General features: G+C 44.2%; 1 protein-coding gene across 3 annotated transcripts in view; it reads right to left on the bottom strand.

Moving 5' to 3' along the window:
* Window positions 1–26,511, bottom strand: part of GRIA3 (glutamate ionotropic receptor AMPA type subunit 3) — a 143,672-nt gene that overhangs the window by 6,351 nt on the left and 110,810 nt on the right. For 2 of the 3 annotated variants that reach the window (XM_041485257.1, XM_041485259.1), the window contains one exon: window positions 13,049–13,296. In XM_041485257.1, coding sequence (XP_041341191.1) covers window positions 13,049–13,296 — 248 coding nt within the window. Of the gene's footprint in view, window positions 1–12,378; window positions 12,494–13,048; window positions 13,297–26,511 lie in introns of all 3 variants that reach the window. The other variant, XM_041485258.1, reaches the window with a different exon arrangement.

The following is a 26,511-nucleotide window of genomic DNA, read 5'->3' as shown; positions in this document are numbered from 1 at the left end:
TTGAGAAACCTTGTAGTGGGAGAAGACATGATGCCTCTGCAACCCCTGGTCCAGCACTTCAGGAATGCAGTATGAGCTGGTGCAGGATGGACTCCTCAAATCCCAAATTCCCAAGATAAGTAGATATATTGGAAAGTGAGCCTGGTTGCTGATACATTTTCCCATTGCTCATCTCTGAGTAGCTGTCTAGCCTGGTTCAATTTAACAGCCAGAGTCAGTCATGGCTTTGGCTGAGATTCTGATGAAAGTGCAGAGAGCCACATCTGGATCCTGGCATTTTTCACTGAGTGCTCAGCAGTGCCCACGGAACACAAATCCTCTGTGACACCCCTCAGCTCACACCCAGCTGGTCCCAACGGCGTCCCTTGGGCAGTGCCAGCACCCTGCCTGTGCCAGCCAGTCCAAAGCCACCGAGTTGCAAAGTGTTCTGTTGGTTGTTATAGGGGGAATTGCAAGGCTCTTCTAGGAGTGATGGCTGCTGGGTCTAGGAAGGGAATTTTTCATAGCTTGTCCTGGGACTGCTTGACTGAGGGAGGATATTTAGAATTGCCTTAGAGGCAGAGGAATGAAGACATTAAATGACTTGTCTGGGTCCCATGGGAAGGCTGTGTCACCAGCCACCTACTTGTCTCACTGTCCACTTCAGAGGATCCTCATTTTCTGGGGCTCTGTCTCAAAGGACTTCAATTTCCTTCTAGTTTTCTTAGGATACTTTTGTGCTTTCCAGTTGGCTTTTTTTTTTTTTTTTTTTTTTTAAATTAATTATATTGCTGTTGTTGAGCTGTATGGGATATCCTTTTATGTGCTTGGCCCTTTCCCAGGTGGCTTCCACTGTTTTCCCATGCTTTAATTTATGATGGGATTCTTTTTCATCTCCCCTGTGTGGTTTCCAGATCTCTCTGTTAGCTTGGTTGCTTTGATAAAAAGTAAAATTTTCAGAGGTTTGAGAGCTTGTGTTCTCTTCTTGTGCTCTGTATGCCAAGAAAATGAGATGAGGCCATTTGGATCGGGATGTCAGCATTTTGGATTCCACAGGATGGTATTCTTGTCCAGAAACTTGCAGTGTTTTTCTTTCTCCCCACAACTGAAGGATTTTGTTGTTTCCTTGCTTTTGCTTTTCATCCAGTATGATCTGAATCCAGGCTTCAACCTGCGAGGTTGGTTCTCTTGGGTAGCTTTACCAAACCCTGCTAAGATTCTTTTCTACAAATAACTGGAAGACTTGCATTTAGAGAAACAATACCAGGAGCCTCATAAGGGATAGTACTGCCCTCAGAGGGGAATTAAGCCATCTGCAATGGTTGGTTCTTTTAAGAGCAGCATGACTGTAAGATCAGTGCCCACCTGTTTTATAGGCTTTACAGAGACTGCCACAAACATAATTTTATTCCTTGACAGAAGTGGGTTTTATTGGTGTTTCAGCTGTTTTGTTTCTCTGCCACCTTGTTAGGAGACTCTGTTCAGGTGCTGGCAGCATAACCTTCCCCTCTTCAGCCATCAGCTACTGCTAGAAAACAAGCTGTGCCAGTCTTTTTCCAGATTTAATATGACACCATCCCAAAGGGGACCTCCTTTTCCTTTTGCTGTGTAGCCCTGGGGCCTCCTCCCTGCTGCACTTCAGCCTGTGTGGGTGCAGGACACCAGACCCAGAAGCTCTCTGCACCCTTTGCTGCTGGTGGCCCCAGAGGACAGGATGATACTGATGGAATGAACTGATTTTTGAAAAACAAACTCATTAAAATCTCACTCCTGAGCTGCATCCTCAAAGCTTCAGGTTCAATTTAAGAACTTTGGCCACATCTCCCTCAAATTCAGGAGGTGCTACACCACTTTGTTGTGCAGGTTGATCTGTACAAAACATGGCACTGTTTCCAGGCTGAGTATGTTCACCATGCAGATGCTCTTTCTCAGAAGAAGGAGCTGCTATGTGCTCTTTGCAAAGCATTTATTAAATTTATATTTCATTATTACCCATCTTCTATTCATGCAATTAATATGGAAAAGAGAGAACACAATGACTCAGAGGCCATCCGCTCTCTCCTCTTCTCTTTGAGACAGCCTTACCTTTCTGAGGGATTTCTTGCCTTGCCTCTTACCAAAGCCCCAGTTTCAGGTTAGTTGCAGTAAATGTTATCTCCACTGAGAAAACTGGTGGTGTTATAATATTTCTTTCCACTCTTTCTGGCCAGAACAAGCTTGAAGTAGAAGACAAATTAATCATCGAAGAAGTAGATCGTTATTAGTCCCAAAAGTGGGAAGGTAGAACTTCTGACCCTCTCAAATTATAAATCATAACAGGTTTTTGGTGGTGTGATTAATGGCTTTTTAGGTTGTCATGATTTCACCTGCACCTATTTAAAGAAGATAACCCAAAACCAGATGTTCCACCTACTGCCATCACTAACTTCTCCCAGCTTAGGACACATGCCCAGCAGGCTGCAGTCCCACATATGACTGCAAAGGCTGGCCAGGCTGCTCCTTTTGGCAATTAGGTTCCAGTTACTGGCCATCGTGTTTGTGTGCTAGTGCTGTAAACAGGACCCCTTCCTGAACGAACTTGGACTGCAGTGAAGAATCTGAGCAGTTTCTTGGAAAAGCGCTGTTAATTTACGAAAAGAACATTGTGATCTTGCCAGGAAAGGGCTGTTTTCCAGGAAAGATGCCAGTGTCTTTGCAGCCAGTGTTTGGGTTGGTCCTCATAAGTCATAGCAGGTGATACAAGGAGTCAGTGACCACTAGAGGTGAGAACTGGGAACAGAAGTCACTTTAGGACTTGAACATCTCACCCAATAATCTGCAGACTTTTTTCAGCTCTGTCTAACTGGTGTTTGAGTGGCATGAAGTCTCAGCAACACTGTAGTATGTTTATTACTTGCAATCTATAAAAGATTTAAGTGATGATTGGAACAGCTTTGGATAATTCACATCCCATTCCATGCTCTAATGGATGTAATATAAATGTTATACCCAAACCCAATCACTGCCAAAAAGAGTGAATGAACTTGGCAGACTGTTCCTTTCAAACCAGATGAACCATTGCTCAGAATTCATTTAGAATTTTTAGATGCAATCTTTCAGAAAAGCAAGCTGCAAAGTAAAGGTGCAACAAACAAGGCTCTTCGAAGCACCAATAAAGGGCACAGGACGAGGAGGATGGGCAGTGCATGGGCTGCCCTGGCACCTCTCACTACCTGGGCTTTACAGCTGCAATTGTTCCTTCACCCACCATCAGCTGGTTCCTGATTTTCTGTAGAGTTTCAGGTGTACAGTGTGGCGTTTTCACAACAGTGTTGCTTGCAGCATCTTGAGAGTCCAAATGTACCTTTTTTGGGGGTAGAGGGTAAAGAAATCAGCCATGAACTTCAACGAAGACCAGAATAACTTTCAGCATTCAGAGCTCCTCTCTGGTCTTGAAAACATCCTTTCTTCTCGTGTGCCTGGGGCTGTGGCTCAGGATAGCAGAGCACAAGGTGCAGCAGACCTGATCAGCACTTCAGCTAGGGAGGGATGCCTGGCTCAGGAGATGTCAAACACTGGGCAAGAACTCCAACTTCACTGCTCAGGAGTGGCCCCTGCACAGGAAAGCTCCACAGGCTTCTGCAGGGCTACTTGGCCAGGACATCCATGTCCCCAGCAGCACCATGGAGGGATGTGGGCCATCCCACCCAGCAAGATAGAGTTCATTTAGAGGTGGAGCTAAGAAATTTAAGGCCAATGGGGATCCTTCTCACAAAAGCAGATGGATGCTGGCTCCAAACATACAGCAAATATGGCCACCAGAACTGTCCTTGGCTAACAGACCTCCCTGTGTACTTAACACTGCAGCACAGTGGTCACCAACAGACCCTTGTTAATTTTTCCCAGCATTAAAACAGCAGACAACAAATTGCTGTGGTTGGAGAAGTGTTGTGGAAATGCAGGCACACATCACTTGGGATGCAGCACTTACAGCAAAGCTGTTTGTGACTCCCTGTACCTCGGCACTGGCCCTTTGGGTGCACAGGAGAAGGCAAAATCACAGTGCCAAAGACAACCCTGGGCTCTGGCTGTGCCACACTGCATGGCATAGAACAGCTGTAAATCTGGTCTAGTATCTGGCTAGGTCAGATTTATTGCTGATTTGTGGCATCAGAGCAACAGAAAGCCACAGGAGGCTTCTGGCAAATCTGTCCTTCCTAAGAGTCCAAATCTGTCCCTCCTAATGAAAGGTGACATCCTCCCTCTGCATCAGAGTGCTGCCCTGGCCAAGCCCCATGGTCAGACCAAGGGGTCAGCCTCTGCAAAGGGCTTACTACCCTCCTGTCCAAATCTCAGTGATGTGAAGGAGGTGAGAGTCCATGGTGGTACCAGGTCTCAGTTAGTACATTATAAAGTGGTTTTTGACTTATCATTAAATAATAAGAAACTTGTTTTATAATTAAATAATCCCTGTTGGTTTTGCCTAATCCTTTTAATTTAGGAATCTGACATATTTGGAACACTCTCACTTCTACAGCAAGAAATGTCTTCCTTTGTTCCTTATGACCAGAGCTGTCCTTGCTGGCTGGAACATCCCTGGGATTGCTGACATCAGCACAACCCAATCAAAACCATTATAACATCAAAGAGTTCAGATGTTAAACACCTGAGTTTTTAAAATCCACCTCACAGTGTCAGAGAAAGGCAAGAAGAATAAGGTGCAAACAAGCAAGAATTTTCTAAATCCAAAATGCTTCCTAAAATCCTCTTGGGTAAAACTACTGAAAACACTGAATTAATTGTTCCTGCTGGTGTCACTGGCTAATCCCCACTGACTTCAGGGAAAGCACAGAGGGCAGCTTGCTGTGGACATGTGGGACATGTCACATTTACCATGCTCTGAGAGGCAAATACCTGAAGAGCATAGAGATTACAGAATAACAGAGTATTCTGAGCTGGAAGGGACCCACAAGGACCATTGAGTCCAACTCTTTAATGAAAGGCCCATACAGGGATTGGACCCACAATCTTGGTCTTATCAGCACCAGCTGAGCTACCCTCAGTGTGACCCTGAACAATGGCACCATTGCCTGGCACTGCTTCCAGCCAAGCAGAGAAATCCCTCACTACCACACATCACACAGAACCACCAGCCTTCCCTGCCCTGCTGGCAGCAGGAGGGGAGGTGATGCTGAATGCAGCCTCCAGTCCTGTTGACTGGAGCTGAGAGGGCCAGAAGGCAAGTGGCCACTGCTGCATCCCTGAGCCAGCCTGCACAGGCACACGGCTGTGCAGGGACTGACAAAGGCAGAAATCAAGTCCAGGCTCTCTGCTTAACTTGACAGGATACCATAAAAAATATCACTAACAACCATCTTGGTATCATTAAAATATAAAGATAGAAACAATCTAGGAAGATACACCAAATCCAGCACTATTCTCTAGAGGGCATCGCTCGAGGTTAAAGACCCATCTAAATCAAATAAGGCACTTTATTCCCCCAAGCTGTATAAATCCAACCTGATCTGTAACTATTGAATGGACTTTTTGTCAGATCTTGTTACTGAAATAACTTCTGAATAGATACAAAACCTGTGGGTGAGTGCATCGTCCAGGGGCTCTGCCCTTGCTCAGATCAGATCATCCATCTGCCTGTTACAATTTACCAATTTAGCAATGTCTCTGTGCCATGACTTCATGCTTTGTGACACACCCACACGTGAGGGATGAGGAAGACTGTTTGGAAATGGGCTCGTTATCCAAACCCACTATGTTTGTTTAAAGACTACAGTTGCCTGGTACCTCAAGCAGGAGTGAAGAGCCTTGAAAATACAGGCAAAAACCCATATGGTCAATCCCTGCTCCTTCTTGTCAATCGTTACTTCCTACCTTCTGTCTCAAAAAGTGATCTTTGGTATTCCACACTGAACATTCAGTATTCAGTGAAAAAATGCAAAAAGCACTGGGCATTCCTTTTTTAAATAGTGAGCCCTTGGTTGCTGTTTGCTACCATTTCAGACCCACACCACTTTTTCCCTGCCATGTGTTACCAGCAGTTGCACGTATCCAAGAGTCAACATTTGAGGGATTGAAATGCTTTATGGGTGGGCAGAGGAAGGGATAAAAGGGAAAGCCATCTAGTTTGGAAAGACAACGAGCTTGCACAATTAGAAAATTTAAAACTCAACACCTCAAGCCCTATATATCCCTCAGCCACCTAAGAAATATGCTGCATGACAATGGCTGGGGTAGCGCTTGAAGGCAGAGCCATAAATCCCCTGGCAGAGGATGTTGCTGTTCCTCAACAGCAGAGCCAGCAGCAGTTCCCTTTTCCCAAGGCCCTGGGGCCCTGAGTGATGGTGAGGAGCATCCTGGGGCTGCAGCTCCCTGGCTGCCAGGGCATGGATTTATCTCCTGCTGAGCACTGAGCACAACAATAGTTGTCCCTAACAGAACTTTGTTATAGTCTCCATTACTGGGCAGGAGTAACCTGCCATTACAGGCTGGAGCATCCAGTTTATCCTTGTGGAATGTGAAGCGTTTTTCCTTTGGTCACCAGGTATACACTTTAAATTAGGGTGCATGATGTCATTGCATCATCTACAGACACTCTGTGCACACCTCTACAGAGCCAGATGTGTTACCAGCTGAGGCTGAAAGTTCTGCTCGCTGCAGAGTCTGCAGCCTGTGTTTGGCAGCAGCAGTGTCTCTATGAAAGAATATTTACATGTTTCACAAATGTAGCTCAAACAAATTAAACTCTGTACTAACAGGATCATAATTTAAGAGAAGTGCCAAGTGCTAATGCAATAATACACGCTGATTGGATTAGGAAATACAAGCCATAACAAGTCACTGCAGCTCATTCACAGCAGTGCCCGATACTTGAGGTACGGATGTGGTGAGAGGGTGGAAGAAGAGCGAAGGAGGGCAGGTGCCCAACATCACACTCAAATGTAAAACATCTGAAAGAGCAGCATGGACTTTTCCTGCCATTGCTTGGGTCCTTTCTAACCTGGATGGGTATGAGCAAGAGACTCAACTTACCTTGCATGCTGGCTATCCCCATACCTTCTCTTTCTCTTGTCTCTAGGCACATCCATTTTCCCCCCATCTTTATTTTCCTCTTGAAACGGCTTCTTCTGTGACTCCTGCTCTTGGCTCCTCAGCAGGCTGCAGGTAGGCGCTGCTTAGTCCAAAGGCTAGTCCACAAGACATTGGAGGAAGAGCTACATCGTGTACAAAAGCTAGAGGCATTCGGGCCAGGGTAACAGTGCCAGCAGCACAGAGAAATCCACAGAGCAGCACCAGTGCCTGTGTCCACGTGAGCACAATGCTGAAACATTAGAGTCACTTTGAAGAACAAGAAAGGCATTTTCTTTTCCCTTTGTATGTTAAATGACAGCAGCTACTATTAAAGAGAAACAACCAAGCCCAGACCCCCAGGGAGACATACAAAGGAAGGGCCCTGCTCCTGCTGCTGAGAGCTCCACTTCCAGCTGCTGATTTTCCTTTTTTCCTTTTCCAGTACCACAGAGCCTTCTGCCTTGACTTTTCCCATACTGATACTTGCAGTGCAGGATAAATGACTCATGTAAGCAATCTGTGGAAATTAACTGTTAAGCACCACAAATATTATGAAAAGGAGTGCACAATTAACAAGTCTTTAAGATTTCTTGTGGCCATAAAGGCAGGACATGGCATCCAGGCAGGAGCCCCAGGTCTGCCACAATTAATGCTGCACAAACAGGTCTCCTTGCACACTCGGGTGCTGAGTTGGCTTTGGCAAGGCAGCAAAGCCAGTCTCCATGATGCTAAAGGTTATATTGGCAAAACTAAACAGTTCCAAATTCTTGGACATCACCAGTTCTGACCCCACCAACTCCTTCCCAGTGTAGGCAACCTACTCTTCCCAAATTATCGTGCTGCTTCTCCCAAGTCCATTTCCAGGAAAATACCCTCAACAATCTGCACAACAGCACTGCTGTTTCTGCAAACCAGAGCAGGCTCTCTGCCCTTCTTGGCAGTGCTCTGAGATGCTCCAATGAACTCCTAGAGCATTAAGACTTCATCACTGCCACAAAACATACACAATATTATTTCCTAATATGCTATAAAGTAATAGCTGTCAATTAAACCAATATCCTGGTGTCTTCCTTTTAAAGCATTATTTTGCTTTGTCACTAATTTGCACAATACAGTAATTTCATATTACTTTCCCAGCTCTGAGCATGAATTAGCTCTGTGTTACTGTCACTGGCTCTGATCAGCCATTTTATCTTTTTCCAGCTCATAACGCAGGCCTATAGTATGGATGACAAGGAAATTCATGCTGATGAACATAATTTCAAACAAATGGTTCAAATAAATCGTGCTGCATCTTTTTAAGATAGCCATTTCCCCAAATGTTCTCTTTTATGCACGACGTGTTTGGCAATGGTGCTCGTTAGGCATCAGGTATCATCTAAAATAAAGCATAACAGATTTCTTCTAAAAATATGCCACTTAAAAAAATTATGCTGCAAATGCTAACGGCTGTGCTGAAAATGTATCAAAGCAAAACAGCACACAGACACGGGGGAACAGATCCCATCTGCTAATGGCCACACTCACAGCTCCAAAGGTCTTGGGAATGGAATATTGTATGGAGCACAGCTCTGAGGGCAGAACTCAACTAGCACACTGGAAAAGTAGTTCTATGATAAAAAAGAAACAATTGGGAAATTAAATAATATTACATTGCATGTAATTTCTCTGATGCGCTCCAAAAGAGGTATCAGCCTAAAAAAGAATATATTAAATAAATTAAGTCAAATAATTAGCAGGGAACCTTGGCAGGTGAAGTTGGTGAGAAGCTGCATTCAAACATTCTCCTTCCATGTTGGTTGTCATTAAATGTTACCATGAAGGTATAAGAATACAAGAAATTTATCAACAGCAGAACTATGGAAATTTATCTTAGCAGGAAATTGTTCCTATGCAAGTGAATAATTAGTTTCACTTAAGTCACTCAGGCTGTGACCGCCGTCTGCATCCCCTTTTGTCCAATTCTTGTTAAATCCCTATTCAGCCATAACTCAGCTCCAAGATTATAGGACTGTATAATAAACAAAATAATTAGTTTCTAAACTTGTAATACACTGCAGCATATTTCCTGGAATATGTTTTTTTTACAATTGCTATTTTGTATTCTCTCATGATTGAGAGCTCAGCTTGCATGTATAAGAGCATTTGAAGAGAGAATAATTTTGCCATGAAACGAAATTCAAGCTCATTTAGAAGGGCTAAGTGAATGAGTTTTGATGCATGTACCAGAACGTCTGCATCAGCCAAGTCAGCCCACATGTATTGACATGCATCCCAGGGAAATTATGTATGGATGGAGCATATTCCCCTTCAGACTTGTTAAATAAAAACCACTACTGAAACTGGGTCATTCCTTTTGCCAGGGCAGTACCAACACTGGCACCCTCTGCTCCACACCAGTGCTGGCACAGACTGGTATCACTGAAAACAAGACACATGCCAGCTGAGGCCTTTAAAACAAACTCATTAAAATGTCACAATCTCTTTAGCCTTGAATGGAGTGAACCTCAGGAGCACGGAATGCCCACAGGCCTAACCTCACACTCTCTGTAAACCACCAGATTCAAAACCTGCAGAAAACCAATGGAATACCTTTTCTTTTTCCTGCTGCAAGCCTCAAAATCGTTGAGAAAATGGAAGTCACTGTTTAATTTTCCAGAGGCGGTAAGATAGGATAACAAGAGACGAACTCACAACTCAGAACGATTCCTCTCCGAGCGCAGGCACACCGCACGCGAGGCCGCAGGGAGGACGAGCAGGGGAGGGTGGCCGGGTCCTTGCAGTACAACGATGGGCACTGGCACAAGCAAACAGGCTCATACTCACCTCTGGCTTTCAGCAAGAGCTAAAGTATCAGAGTCACAGAGGAATTCGGCTTAAGAAACCAGCACCACCAGTCTGACGTGACTCACATCCACACACAAGCCATTACAGAACCCACTGTCAGGAGGCGGGGGGAGGCTGATTGCTGACTCGGGGGCAGCGATTTCCCAAGCCCGGGTCTCTACTGGGGAAGCTGAGAGAGGAGTCTGTCAGCTCAGCCGGTAGAGAGAGCTGCCCCGAGTGAGCAATGGTTGAGATGGAGGGCAAGGTCTGTATCTGCTCCTCAGGCACCTTCACCACCCCATTCCTGATTCCCCCAGCTGCCACCTCCTTTAAGGTAAAAGGGAAAAAAATAACAGTTTTGCAGCGACTCCTCTGAATGACCTACAAATGAATCCGTGCTCATATAAACAATTAACTGGAAAGATGGGATGAGATGATGGGGGCAACTTCTGGTGGGAGGACAGTGAGGAGAGATAGGCCAGCAAGACTCTCGGAGCTGCAGTGCACAAGGGGCAGCACCAGAGCTCATCTTTCCTGAGAGGGCCGTGGGGCTCCTGCCAGGCTGGGGCAGGGCCTGGCCAGTGATGGGGTGTGCTGGGAAGGCTCTGCCTGTCTGCCACAACGGAGCCACACTGCAGTCTGCAGGGCTCAGGGCCTACAGAACTACCTCAAAGGAAAAGCCACTTCGTAACAAAAAAGCCCTTTGATTTACCACACCTCTAGAAACAGCCACTAACCCCTTCCCCGCCTCCCTCAGCTTGGTCTTCTGTGGGAGGTCTTCTACATCCCATGTGCTCCTCTCTGGGGACTTCTGCCAGCTGAGCTGTGCCCCAAGAGCTGCTGACTATAGCTCAAACAAGTCCTTCACCACAGCGTGTTACAACAAACTGCAGACAGACGTCACTTGGGACTAAACCAGCAAAACACACATTATTGTGTTTGCTCCCCTTCCCTCTTCTCTGAGTACCAACTCATATCAGCACAGCACCCCAGACTCCACTCCCTCAACACTGCCAAGGGCCTGCTAAACAGACAGCACTGTTCTTTGTAAAACATCTTCCAGCAAAACAGAAGGATGGCCCTGCCCTAATTGTGACCATTTAAAAAGCCCTCCTTAGTTTCCTTAGGGCTACTGGCTGGGTTTAATTCAGTGAACTTGAAGCAATGAAGTTCATTGAAGCTGGTTTGTATGAAGAGTTTTCTTTCAGGGAGGCAGCACTAGACAATGAGGTGCTGGATCCCAGGAGGATATTAAACATTTAATATACTGGCAAATATGACATATAAAAATGTTCTGTGAAGGATGAGCAGCAGAGCTAAAAAGCATAAAAAAGCTTCTGCTCATCTCCAGGCTGCTGCTGAGCACTGCAGACCTCCAGTTACTGAATCAATCCAAATTCAAGAGTTTTTCCTTCCTTTAATATTACACAGTGGCTTTTGCTAGCAGTAGACATGACGAGCTGAGCAATTTCCTATACAGCCAACTGTATGCAACTCTTATGAATAGATTGTAGCAGTAATTTGCAGTAATTGTCCGAAACTGCAGTTTACTGTTATTATTGATTTTGGACCAAATCTGAAGCATTTTTATTGGAGAGATTAGGAGTTATTGCTCCCTAAAGATCTGGTTTTACTAGATATAGGAGAGTGTCACTATAAAAATGAATTTCAGTACTTTTCAGTACAACAATGTCATTTAAATTAATTTTCTTGGTAATTCCTGCACCCACAGCGACCAACAACACCCAGCCAACTCTAGCTATAGCTTATCCTCGCTGGGTTAAAGACTGCAGAAAAGGACTGCCAGTCCTACAGGACAAAGTTGGCAAGAGGAAAGCATACATTTGCAATACATGAGCCCACTGAAGCAACTTTGGGAAGGTGCAGTACAGGCTGCCTGGAAGGCTGGGGGAAGCCTCAGCTCAGCAGAAGGCAGTGATAAGGCTGCCACGGCTGCCACTGGAGGCAGATTTGAGTCCACGTCTGTATCAAAGGCATGTCAAACACAGATACAGGACTCCTGCACTGGAGTGCTGTACAAAAGGTGACATTTGAATATGCCAGGTAACATTTCCAAAATCTTCCCAGAAGGCCAAAGGAAACAGGAGCTCTTTCACCTCCAGGTCTGTGCTGTCACAGCTGGTCCTGGCAAAAAGAAGTCTCATAAACCCTTGCTCTCAAGGGCTGGGACAGTGACCAGAGCTGATCATTGGTTTCTTGTATGGTTACCTCACTGACTTGCTCTGCGTAGGTCCCACAAACACTAGATTTTCTATCTGTTAGTTAAATAAGGTTTCCAAGCTCGAACAAACCCGCTGATGATATTAAATAAGACTGTTTCTTTGAAAGAGCTACTGAACAAGAAAATCGCGTTTTTTTTCCCCACCACAATTAGTGAAATAATTTTCATCTGCTTTCTTTTTGGTTTTTTTTTCTTGAGAAGCAAAATAACAGCCTTGCCGATTACTCTTTGCTAAGGTACCCGATTGTGGTGACATTGAGGCTGACCTTGGAGTCACCTCCCCCGCTGCCGCACTCTCCTTTGTCGTACCACCATTTGTTTTTCAATTTGTCCAAGAGGCCTTGCTCATTCAGTTTTAATACTGCCAGGTTAACAGCATTTCTTGAAACGATAAAACATAACTTGTAAGAAAAAATGCACAAATGCTTAGGAAATCGTAACGTATAAAAAAAGGAGCACAAGAGGACAAATTGGCTAAAATTTCACAGAACGTGGAGCTATCAAAATGTCTGTACAGCAAATACAGGGTTAAATATTGGAAGGTGGCATGGAGGATAACATTTGCTCAAAACTGAAGTGTGCGGGATGGGGAAATCGTCTTTGAGAAAAAAAGTAACAACACCACATCATGCAGTTAACATTCGTCACATATGGCAGGTTAACTTGGCTTTTACCATTTAAATTGAAAAAGCCATTGAACTGTAAAATTAAAACAGCAACAAACAATCAGAGAGGACAACACGAAGAGAACACAAAAAAATGGATGCATTAAATAAATGAAACCATAATTTACCGTCTTATTTAACTCCATGGAATATTGAAGATTTTAAACTTTTAAGTTACCTCAAAATCCACAAGAAAGAAAATGACAACACAATACATCAGGGTAGGTGGAATACTATAACAACATGGATATTGTTATATTATTCCACCCACCTTAATGCTGAGCCTTTGGGGGTTGCTACACCATAGCCCTTGGAATCCAGGTTGCCTCCAACTTTCATGGTGTCGCAGGGCTTGCGCTGCTCGATGTACTCATTCATCGTGGACTCCAGCAGGAAGGCAAACTTGCCCTTGGACTTCCGTACCCTGGCCACCCCGTCCGCCGTCGTCTTGGTGAACACCGAGGGCTCGGCCGACTTCATGTATGACCACATTTTCTCATAGACAGCTATTTTTGACCTCTGGGAGAGATGAAAAGAGGGAAATGAAGAGTCATGTTGGCAAGACTGAGCTGCTTGGGCTTAGCTGGCTTAGAGGTATAATGACACCCTGTAACTGATTAAGGCCAACAGATCAAAAAAGTCGAGGTACCTCGGAGAGAGATACATTGCCCCTGAACAAAGACCAAACGACAAAACATTTGAGGAGGGAGAAGCAAATCTCAGATATTTATTCTACTGATTGCTGAGTAACTGGCAGCCTCGGAATGAGCAATGGTGTGTGCCTGTCCCAGCCTTAGCTCCTGTTCTGTGCTGGGTTTATCCGCCCGTGTGCAGCTCTGCTACCAAGCCAGAAGGAGGATGGGAAATCCCAGCTCATCCATCAGATGCCAACGGAGCCTCTCCTCTTCACACAAATCCTCTGCATTGTTTTGTTTTTTTTTACACTAACTGCAGCTAGGAAGGGCTGGCATTTGCTTGTTACAAGTTTTCAGCAAGGCAGGAGTGTGTTTTTCACAGTGGCGATGGCAGGTCTATGATACAGGAGACCATGACATTCTAGTGACTGCCAACGGAAATGCTCAAAGAAGGGATATAAATAGTAATTACAAAATCTTTTATGAATCAATAGTCAAATATTCAAAATCTGAATTTTCCTAAAAGACAGCAAATACAAATATTAGCAATAAGCTGAAAAAAAAAAATCACTGGTTAACTGCCTGTCACCCATCTCTATTTTTTCCTGATTTCCCTGTTTTGAGACTAAGCAAACCCTAACAGCCTCTAGCTCAGCACACAAGCTTTGTAAACCTTGAAATGCTGAGAAATGTGTTACTTCCCCTTCTTGCTCTTCCCCACCAGTAACATTTAAGCCACCCTCAGATCTCAAAGCCACCTCCAGACTGTCAAGAATCTGTATCCTGGAGTACCGGTTAAACTTTCCTGCTGGGTCAACAGAAGGCAGTAATGCCAATTGCATTTCTCCAAAGTCTAGAAATCCCAAGGATTTATATAAGGCTTTCAGTATAAGTTGTGGGTACCTCGAATTTATGCCTCATATTCCTTGCCAGTTCCCTGTCCACAGCTTTCCTTGCAGAATAGGAATGAAGCAGGCAGTAGCTAAACCTAGTTCAAATTTAGCAAACTTGTGGTGGAAGACTGCTAATGTCCATCAGCTTGATGATCGAGACATGCTTCCTCCTCATCCAAGACAATTTAATGCATTTTGAATAATGTAATGCTTAACAGCCAGCCTCCAAACACTTCACAGGGAGCAAGCCCTGCTTGCACTGCTCCTCAGATTAACATGCTCAGCTGGTGCTGCTACGGTGGATAGAGAGGAGCATGGAGGGCAGGATTTTATTTTATCCTTCCTGATGAACTGAAAACCAACTGAAAATGCAAACCAATTAAAATCAGCCCATCTGACAACAGGAAATCAGAGAGACAATGATACAACCCAGTCGCAAGAGGGGCTGGCTGGGTAGTGGGTGTGAAAAACAAGCCAGAGAGAGCATCTCCTAGCTAAAGAGGGTCTGTACAGCTTTGTTTGCCCGGCATCAGGACAAAGAGGGATGTAACTGGGGTCTGGAATGGTCTTTACACAGTTGAAAGAAGGAATCTGGATTTTCCTGATCTTCCCCTGCAACAGCAAACACTGAACAGCCAGAGATGAGGATGGTGGCGCTGAATTTGAGTGGGGAATGTGGCAGCTCAGGCCCTGTAGGGAGTGCTAAGCTTCAGCTGACTGCAGGACCATGGATCCTGCCCAATGAGGGAATCTCTGGGGCTCAGGGCCAGGCACCCACGGGCTGGCAGCCAGAACACCCTGACAGCCACTTAATCACTGCCTGCTCGAGGTGCCTCTGTGAGCACACTGACTTGGTGCTCCTGCTTTTCCAACAACCCACTTAATGTATGTGGGCATCTCCTCATCTCCTGCCCTGCTGGGAGCTGCCCAGGGCACTGCATGGCTCCCAGGAACCTGCCAGAGGGGCTGTGAGGATTCCAGGGATACCAGAAGTGCTGGGAGGTGGTGTCTCCCTGTGCCCTGTGGGCAGCAGAGCAGCGTGGCAGCTGTGCACCTCTGCAGGTGGCAGTGCAGGCAGTGTCCCGTGGCCAGCCTGCCAGCCCTTCTTGTGCAGCTCTCTTGGGGACAGAGGGAACATAAAACAGCCTGGATGGCCAACACAGAGACTGCAGGAGCAGTGGCAATCCTGGAGTGTCTTAGCTTCAAGGTTCTCTTCCTTACAACCTTCATCTTCTTTTAACATAAATAATACAAACACACCTGGCCATTTGTATTTGCAAATAGGCACCCAAGGGACAAAAGGAAGGTAGAAAACCCATCTTTACTCTTTACACCTCTCAGCAAGCTGAAGTCGTGTGCCTTCCAAACTGTGCATGCATTGCGTATGCTTTTGCTTGTTTTCCTCTGCAGAGTGTGCCTTTAATTACCCAGATAAACCAGAATTTCTTTTCCTTTCAATCTTTTAACTCACATGTGAATACCTGTCCGTCATAAGTTCTTTCATACTCCTTCCACCTGGCCTGACCACCTGAAAGCAATGGCCAGTGCATCTGTGCATTGTTAATCACAGTTATCTGGTGAGTGCCAACAGCATGCACAGGGCTGCACATGCTCCACAAAGCATGTTCCCTGCTCCAAGGACAAAGGGTGAATATCATCATTCATGCTTCAAAAACCAAATTCTACAACCGAAAACCTGATCTCTTTTCAACTTCAACAAATAGCCTAAGCTTTATAGTCTATTGCCTTCATTTAACTCTTCTGGATGATGTAGTTAAAAATCAGTTCCCATTTCTATATGGTCATTGGCCACCTCTTCTACCATGTGAGATTTTCACAATATCTTGTTATTATCAAATTAACTAAATAAGAATAGCAATCTGATCTAGTAGAAGTAGACAAAAAAATCAAGCTAGAAACAAAGCATATGTTGACTGGGAAAGGTTATTCTAAAATGCATCAGGCATGTATTGGTTTTGGAGCACAGTCTGGCTGAGGATCTCAGGGTTCCTAAGAGAGAGGACCAGGGATGTGATGGGCTCTGGCCCCGAGTCCTGCTTGGTTAGTGCTGATTTTTGCAGCCATTTACCCAAATTCCTAACAAGGTGAAAGTAATTACCTACGATGAGGCTTCTTGGAGAAAGGGACAGTGCCACCAGACAAGCTATGACACCTGCACACGTGCTCAGCAATGCTCGAGGGCATTTTCTGCTCCTAGAGCCGTATTTTAAACCTGCTCAATGCCATGAAACAACCAGTTGATTCAAGCTGGTCAAAGATGCAACAGGATAAAATGACAGATGATATTTTTAGTAAATGGGGTTTTTTTTCCCATTTTCCAATTGCCTCAACAAAACCCAACAACCCTGGAAGCCCTGAAAAGACTTTCAGAAAAGAAAAATGTCTTTCCTAACTATAAAGCTCCAAATTCTGTGTTGAAAGAACATTCTTACCCATCTGTCCCCCTCTGCAGACATTCACACTGCCTCTCCCAGCCCCCCTAGGAGTCTGACACTCATAAAAGGGGCCAGACAGCAGAAGCAACCACAGAGAAAGGATTTACACTCCTAAGTAAGGCAAGGTCTGACAGATCTGCACTGTTGCTGGAGTTCAGTGGCAGTAAAACATTCTCCCTGTCAATAAAGTGTTACTTTTAAAGAGATCCTTAGGGGGAAAAAAACTTAAAAGCAAAGATTTAAGCCAATTCAAAGCCCATAACTGTAGTAACTCCCTATGCTCTGCAACTCCTATTTCTTTGATATTGCTCTCCAGAAGTCCGCCACACACATTTCCTCGGGATTTCAAGGGGATATTATTATAATTTTTTTCTTAAAAGCAACATTTTCAGTGTTTCATCTAGGCTCTGAGACACATTAAAGCATCTTCATTATCGCAGCCTTACTGCAGATATAAATAGAACTGGCCTTTGCTTTGTCAATAATGCTGGCTTTTTTTTTTTTTTCTTTATTTGGATATGTTTATGCAGACATATGAGCCACAAACACCACAGCCAAGGGTGCAGGCAGCTCCTTTCCATGTCAGCAGAGCCAGCAGCTCTCGTGCCAAGGACTCACTTCACTTGGCCCGTTACTAATTGGCACCTAAATACACGTTGCTTCTGGGTAGCAATGCGCTCATTTGAAAAGAAGATGCCAATTCCATCAGTCCACAATTTTAACACTGTCTTTCATTCTAATTCTCCTAGTTTTGCTGTGTGGCTGACTCCAGCAGTGAAATGAAAAATCAGCCAGAGTGTGGTAACATCCAAAAGCATGGCCAGTCAGGGCTGGGTGAGTGACACAGGAATGGGAAGGAGACAGGTTTGCCTCTCAGCTGCAGCTATTTCTTCAATCCAGCAACCACAAATGTGGCTCCAGCTGAGCCAGACCTGGTGCCTTGGTTTCACTTTTGCACATTCCAAAGCACCTAGAGAAACCTAGCAAACCCCAGCACACCTTAGACAATTCCTTGACATTGGTTAAATTTAGCTCTAAAATATGAAGCCTTCTCCCAACGATTGAATTCCCTTCCCCCTCTGTAGACATCTGTCTCACACTTCTGCTAAAAGTGACATTGTGTCACCTCCTCCACTACTGAGTAGGGGTGAAGCTGTTGTGTTTGAAGCAACGCTTCTCCTTTCTAGTTAAAGTATGTTACAGAGATGTCCTTTACCAATTTTAGAACATTTAACTCTCCCTGCCACCTCCTCCACAACCTGAAGGTCTTCTCCAAAATGTCTCCTTGTGCATCTCACTGAGATATTTTATTAAAAATTACTAAAAAGGTCCTTAATTTCTTATGACAGGGACCAGGAAGTGATTTCCCAGCAGTCAAGCTCAAATTGTTCTCCTATAGGTGAGGGCTGTTTATCATCCAGTCATGAGCCACATGTACTCAAATAAATATTATTTTAAAAATCCAGTTATATATTTTATAACTGCATAACTGTATAACTCTGTTTTATACTTCAAGAAATTTCAGATTATACTGATGTTAATTTTTTTTATGTCTGCCTTCACAACTAGGAGTGATGAACAAAGTGTAGCAAACTAAAAAAGCATGTGGAGCATCCTGACTGCAGCACACACATAAAGGTAGGCAGAGACATCAATAAAGGTCCTAAAGCAGCAGACTTACCACTGTCCTCTGCTGCACGGGCCCTATGACCACATTATAGCTCCTTAACAAGGGAAATTTACAGCACTTCAGTCAGACAGATGTTGCTGTTACAAAACACAACGGTCCATACTAAAACCAGTGCAGGTATTTAATCTGAATAATACATGCTGCCTTTATACAGATCACACCTCACTTTGTATGGAGGCACACCTCACTGGAATGAACTTGGGCAGTTAAGTGTGAACCGTAGCTTCATTATCATCACTCACTGCTTTCACTGTGCAATCAGCTCTTCTGCAGCCGCTAATGAGTCCAGGAGCTTATGAACCATTTAAAAGCAAGCTACTAAACAGGAATGAAAAAACTGCCAAGAGACTGCCTTGGTACTGCTGCTGCTGCCTGGCTTGGGCCCCACTGATATCCACGGGGTTTAGGCAGTTGCTTAACTGAACTTCTACCATGGCAAATTGCAATGGAGTGGCACCACTGTGTTTGCTCTTTGGATATGGCTTAGATTTGGTGCTTTTCCACTCCCTCCAAGCCTGATGTCGAGTGATCCCTGGCAGAGCTGCCTCTGGGGGGGAGTGAGGGACACTGGTGGGAACCCTCAGCCTAATCTCAGCCCTGGAGCACATGGAGGCCAGCCTAATGATGATGCTACATAAGATAACATGATAAATATTATTAGTAAGGTCCCTCTGCCTGAGATTTCCAAGCTCTTTACTGAGAAGGTAAAAATAGGTCTCATGAAGGCCAGAGGGCACCATTAGTCCCCTTTTCCCAGTGAGGACATGAAAGCAGAGATGCCATTTACTGAAGGTCATAGGGCAGAGTCTAATAGATCAATGTCACAGCTTTTAGCCACAGATAACTTGTGATGCCAGCAATCTACTTACCTATATGGACAGAAAAATCAATCCCATCATTACATGAACCTCTTGCTTTTATTACATTCTCGGCAGAAGAAAGTAGGTCAGGGCATTTCTCTTCCAGCAAAGCCAAACCCCAAGTCTACCAATCTCCACCCATAGTTTATGAATTTGTGGGATGCCACAGAAAAGCAAGGTTCAAGCATGCACATGTAAACTAGTCTGCATGTTTGTAGCAGCACACAAATCTTTGAGAGTGTATGCACACACGTAAAAGAAAGGGTGACCTGGTGACTAATAATATTTTGAAGACAAGCATATGATGGGAGACATTGTCATGTTGATTTATTGCTCAAAAGATAACTTAGGCTTTAGAAATGGCATTTTTCTTTCCCAGTTGGGGCAAACAAAGCCCAGAGAGCAGAAGGATCAGGCCTGCAAACCCCTGGACTGCTGCTTTTCTCTAGAATCCTCTGTGTCAAAATGCAGACTACCCCTGCATGGGGCTGAGGGATGGGGAGTCCAGCAGGGGGCTGGTGGAGGAGGTGATGGTGGGGAAGGACAGTCCACAGCAGTGCTGCCCACCCAAACAGCTGGGGAAGCAGCTTAATAAAAGCCCTCCAGGTTTCAGCATCATTAGTTTTTCCACACCTGACACAGACAGTGGCCTGATTACAAAAGAAAGTGTCTTACAGAAATAATACAATATTTCAGGAGGTGTTTTTGAGGCTTTCTCCCTGTGTATCATGGTCCTTTTCAAAGTGTGACCTTTGGCAGCAGGCGGGTGATGTGCTGTAGCTGCTTTTGCACAGGCAGCTCTTCTGCAGCGAGCCCTGCTCACACAGACACGCAGAGTCACTCCGGCTGCAGCCAGACGTTGCTGACATGTCAGTAACAGTCTGAGCAGCAGAATGTAAATCAAGGTTTTAAAACGCCCTTTCCTGGCACAACACTGAACTTCAGACTATATTCATCTCCTCTCTTTATTGCTGCCTTTACTCCTCCTTGTTGCAATGCTGATTGGGAAATTAAAATGAAAGTCTTTACCAGAGACAAGCTGCCTTTGTAAATCCTCCGTGACTTAGGGCCAGAGCCAGTGCTCGGGCAGTGCTCGCCCCGAGGAAGCAGTGCCAGGGGTGCCAGGGGCTGGGTGGCACATACCAGGGATCTGGACAGCTGTGCTGGGTAAGCCTCTCTGTCTGTCTGTCTGTCTGTCTGTCTGTCTGCCTGGGGAGCAGGAGCAGCACACACTCGAGCTGGCTGGAGGCAGGCTTACGTCAGCCTTCAGGCTAAGGGGCATCTTTCCAGCAGTGACATATTCAGCAGAGTTGTCTTGTCTGGGCAACTGAGCAGCACAACCAGCCCTGCTCTGGATTTGGCCTGTAATAAATTAACAGAGAACGGCATTTCCAGCACATGATCTGAACACTGTCAGGTCTAATGAGTTTTCAGCTCCAGACAGAAAAGGCCAATATACAGGCAATGATGGAGAAATCCCAGTGGACTGCAAGAGGGGATGTTTCATATTCACATCATTAGAGTTTCTAAACCTTCATGTATTTTCTAATTATGCAAAAGTAACAGTAGCAGTGCTGTGAGTCATTTATCAGCACCCATGTATTTTAAATGAATCTCTAATAAGCATGTACTAATGTGACACCGCAGCATTACATAAAGTAGTAGAGACTTGAAAAACCAGGGTCCTCGCTGTCTTGGGCAATGTCATTATCATTATCATAGAGCTTCTCTCCAAAAAGTAGAGCATTCAAACAGCAAGTGATTTTCCCCCCAGGCACTCTCTGCTTTGCCTCTGTGGTACAGGCACAGTTATGGTGTTAACCCACTGTGAGCTGCTGTGTCCAGCTTTCCATGAGCTGCAGCCCCTCTGTGTCCAGCTTCCCATGGCTGCAGCCCCTCTCACTACCTGGTCCCCGGAACCCACAGCCCTGCTCTTACAAAAGGTGGTATGGAAATAGAGGTGAGCTGGAAAGCCTAAACCATAAACACAAGAACTGATAGACAAATGCCATGTGGTATTGAAGATAATGGAGAGATTTATTCAAATATTTGTTACTAAGGGTTGACTGAAAGCTTTGCTAAATCCTGGCTTGCCTGCTGAAATTAGCAAAATGGTTCAGCCACCTTAAGCCCAGCTCCATTCAAATGCTTCCTTTCCAAGAAGTAGATGATGGATGAGCTGTTAATTTTAGTTCCTGTAAGGATACATTTTCCTCTCCAATCTATAGGCCTAAAGATATTAGATCACTTCATGGGAAACCATTTCTTTTGCAATTATGTCACATTTGATTTCCTGTTGCCTTTAAAACTGCCTGTTGGCCATGTGGCAGAAAGGAGGTTCAAGAGATTAAATGAACCCCACCAGCAGACTATCTATCACCCATGCAATGGAGAGGCTCTGATCTCTCTGCACACATACAATCACCTTTTAATATTTGTACATGCTCCCACCTATATCAAACAGGAAGAGAGAGAAAATATATAGGTGAAGAAAATTTTCACACCTTCTGTGTTTACAGTACTTTTTATGATTAACCACTGCCACACTGAGTATCTCAGATCTATAAAACTAATCTTTGAAGCTACCACTTTTCTGTGATGTTCTATTCTTTAAAGCTCATAAATACAATCACACTTCAATATTTTTGTCAGGAATTTGTTATGATGACTGTGTTGTTTAGCTCGATGTCAAGCACACAGAAAGCTCCAAACTGCTAATCATAGTTTTATCCTAAGGCAAAAGCAAAGCATTTGTATGACTGCAGTGCTAGAAACAAGTCCTTCATCTTCACTAGCAAAATAAATTTTGAAATTAAAAATCAAAGAGTTTAACTACAGATGAAACCCTTAGTGCTGCATGCACAGAGTTCACAATGGTGTTTTTAATAGCCTCTAATGATGATCTCAATATCGCTTGATTGCACAGAATGCATAAAAATCATACGGCAGCTAGGCATGTATAACTCAAGGCTTCTCCTTACCTCAGCTGCTTGCTCGTGGAATTTATTTCCCTCTCATCTTCACACAACCTTATCATCAGAGGAAAGCAATGAGCTCTTTAACTTATAGCGGGGTGTAACACACTGCTGCTTCCAAACGCATTGCGGTCATAATTCCTCGCTCTCTCCTGAGGCTCTGGCATGGAGCTGTGCTCCTCCTTGGATGCCTGACTGGCATTGGCCTTACCTGCCACTGTCAGAGGCACCTGAATGGGGAACCCTCTCTGCATGCTGCCAGCTGGGGATGCAAGTGGCACTTGGCTGTTTCGAGCCAGCAGGGACCCACTGGTGCCACCACGGCCCCTCCTCACACAGCCCAACACACGGCTCGACTGAACAGGAGGGGAGTCTGAGCTACCCCATGTGCTTTTAGCTGAAGGCATTTCTTTTGATGGGTTAAAGGAATGTTTTCTTCTAATTTCAATAGTATTTTGAGTTTGTTCTTTCACTGTTCTTTCAGATAAATGTTCTGTCAATTTGCCTGGTGTTTTTTTTCTTTGCTTCCCAATGAATTGTTTTCTACATTACCTTTAGTTTTACCAGCTAAACAATTTGGTACTAAAGTTTCTTTTCAAGAGATACCTCACCAATCCCCTTTCCACTTACTGCTTTTTCTGGTAGCTGTTTGCATGCTCCTCTCCTCAGTATGGGCAACCAGAAATGCAAAGCCTCTTGCCAGTGCATCTCATGCTTTTCTATCTGTCCCTGATGAACTATCCTGATTTCAGAATAGTTTCAAAATGGGAAACATATTAAGGGCCATCCTTAGCACGACTTCCTGTGTCTTAAAAACTCTGGGTTTGTACATATCTTATGTATAGACAAACTCCAGAAAGGACTCACATCTGAACTTGGTTTGCAAGGAATCACTTTTTGAGGAAAACAAACTGTAAGAGCTGGAACAACCATCATGCCCAAAGGACCTTCAATATTTCTACTGAAATTCCTAACAAATCTGGCAATTAATGACATTTCCAGGAGGACAAATCAGGAACTGACTTCAGGGCAAGTCATTCCACCTGAGGCATGGGAGAGCCACTTAGTAGCTGAGTTGTTTGTTTGGGGACATCCTTAAACTTGTGCTGAGAAATATTTCTACAAAAGAAAGAAAAATTTCTACAATAAAGTAACATTCATTGGAGATCTTCTGTTCTCCTTAATTTTGTGAACCGTGATTAACTACATAAGTTCTCAGTGAAGTGTACTAGCAGGTCAGCTGTGTTTGTCAATGATCAAACATACACTTGGCAAGGTATTTTGCAGATGCCTCTTAACAGAGATATCTGCTATCAATTAAAATAAACAACCATAAATTCAAGGGTAATTTATATGTCTAAATGTCTACAAACATGTCCTGCTGAAGTTTAAATACAGCCAAGTTAAGATAAGAATCACTAATTGATTGTAAAGGTCATGGCTTCTGAATATATGCATATTGGAGGTGAAGTATTAGAGTGTGGTATTATACTTAGGCTCAGTGCTAAATTTGGATTAAATGGCATTATATTGATTTGATAAGCTGCTCAGATATGCTGAAGCTTTAATGGAATGTATTAGAAGATGTTAATTCTTACAGATACACCCTTAAAAATAGCTTAGGGATTTGAAACTTCTTTCTCATTCAGGCCTTCACCAACCTTCAAGAAAGAGAAAGAGGAATTTTGGAGTCCTTAATCTGAGTCCACGTGTTAATAAATATCTCAGGAGAGGTTCTTTCTTTTCCTTTTCAATATGGATGAGTGCTCTTTGAAAGCCAAAAAGGAATTGATGTAATCTATTGATTGCCATTTAAATGCCTTTAGAAGCTAATTAGTGCAAAATGTAAGATGTTTCTGAGCAGAAACAAGCAACAACCATGAGAATACAGGAGGGTTCCTCAGAATCTTAGATATACTAGGAGGACAAATGCCCTTATGCAGAGAATCACCAACAAGTGAGGAGTGTAAACAGTGTCTGCTGTGAAACTGTTATAAAATACCAGCTCTGGTTGGAATTGTGAGAGCAGTGTTGGAACTGTGAGAGCAGTGTTGGCATTGTGAGAGCAGTGTTGGGACTGTGAGAGCAGTGTCACGCCAAAGCAGCCGCTGTGCAAGCCTCAGGCAGCAGTGGTGTACCCAGCTTACCCCCAGAGCTGGGACAGCTCTACCCGGGAGACACTGCCATGCTCAGGGAAACCGCCAAGGCTGGAAAATAGGTCAGGAGCTGGAGTCTGCCCAGGTCTGAAGTGGCTCAAAGTCATTACCATCTGTTCATCTGAATTGAGAGGCTGGTATCAGTCCAGTTTCAGGTATTCATACTGTAAAAAAAACCTTCAAAAGTGATGCTGTCTGGAAATGGGGCTGGCAGAAGGGAGCCATGGCCTGGAGAAGCTCCTTCCAGCACATGCAGACAAGATGGTGGGGATCTGAAGCTCACTCACATGTTATCCCTTTATGATGCATCAGGAGGCAATTTTTCCTTTCTACTGTCAGTCTGGCACCTTCCACTGACCAACAGCAGCGATTATGATCAGGATCTGACTAATATCTTTGAGAAACATTTTAGTCCTACAGCTCTAGAAAGAGATTTACCCATACAAGCTTCTTAATGGGATCTTGGAGAGACTGTCCTGAACCTCCTGTATGAAGCCATGGCCCAGTTATAAAGCCAAATTCTCTTCTCACTGAGTAAATTATCATGAGCCACTCAGCTAACTGCTGTTTAAACTAGCAAAATAGGTGGAGGATATTTCCCTTACACAGGGGATAAGTGTCACCCTGCACTCAAGAGAACTCATGGCTTTTTCCAACTCGGAGCACTGTCATTTCCACTGCTGCCTTTGGCAGCAGAATGGAAAGAGATGCCAAGGGAGAACAAGTACCCTAAAACACAGAGAGGTGCAGTCTGTGCTGCAGGACCTTGGAAAGCAAGAGTCTTCTATGTTATTTGAAGTTTCAGCCACCTTTACTGTCTTATTAAGTAACTAACAACGACTGTACATACGCATTTGTTCTAAGGCAAAGCTTTTGCCCTTTTCAAATCAACTGAAGAAGACTCTAATTACAACGCTTTCATGGATGCATCACTCTATTCAAATTAATTACTCTGCAAAAGTTAATACAACTGAAATTGTGTTGTGTGCCTTGAGAATGCCAAAGAGAGAGAAGCACACTTAGGGCTCATTCTTCTTCCCACTTGGCCCATACAGCCTTGCTCCACACTGCTGGGGCTCTGCTCTTGTCCATCCCCGTCCAACTCCTGTCCTGGCCTGATGGAACTGGCAGCTCCTGACAGATCAGCTCATTTACAACCCTGCTTTTCCCAGCACCAGCAGAGAGACACAGCTCATCTCAAGATTATTAGCAGCACAACAAAGCATTCATACATTTACCAGACTTTGTATCCTTTCACATGAAACACTCATTCCTTTGATCTCTCTGTGAGAAGGGGTTTCCTTGTTGTGTCAAACTATTAAGGAAATGAAGGAACATCCCCATACAATTCCTCTTTCTATATGAACTGCAACAAGATAGTCAAAAGAAGGCATTTTTCCCCCTAAGATCAGTACAGTGACTATAAACAGCACCAATATTTCTGAACAAGTTGTGCTACCTCTCTTGACAGGTTCATTCAACTCGTTTTTGTTGTAGACATAATACTGCTTTGGGTTGATAATTAAGCAGAATAAAATTTTTTATATACTAATGTCACCCTTACAAGGTCAGTGTTTATCTCACAGGATTTTAAAACAAACAGAAGCTGCTGTAATGTACCTGCTACCACAGTTAATTAAGAACCACTGAGTATCTCTTTTGATATAAAGACATTACAGGCAGAGTGCAAAAGCTGCATAAAATACCTTTGCATTCCCTTCCAGGTTTACATCAGATGTCTGTGTCATGCATTGAAATTTTAAGTAAATTCAAGGAGCTCTGAGTATTTCTCCAAGGAGCCCTCAGTTTTTCATCAGCCTACAGCAGCAAGGGGTTTTTGTCTCCCTCCTCTCTCCTGCTTGCACCTGTCCAGTATGCATGACAGGCAGTAATTAGTCCTGCAGCACTGACCACTCTTCTATACAAAAAATGTTAGTTTGAATGGCATCTGATTGGCACTGCTGAGAGAGAACCAAGAGCTCCCTGAAAGGCCTGAGCATTCCAGTTCACCCTTGGAAAGAAATAAGAGCTTTTCAGGACGACGTTTTCAGAGACATAAAAGTGGACTG

This window comes from Pyrgilauda ruficollis, unplaced genomic scaffold, assembly GCF_017590135.1.
Source record: "Pyrgilauda ruficollis isolate IOZ18807 unplaced genomic scaffold, ASM1759013v1 scaffold7, whole genome shotgun sequence".
Lineage (NCBI taxonomy): Eukaryota > Metazoa > Chordata > Aves > Passeriformes > Passeridae > Pyrgilauda > Pyrgilauda ruficollis.
Note: the sequence above shows the minus strand (reverse complement) of the source record. Positions and strands in the feature narration are given on the sequence as shown.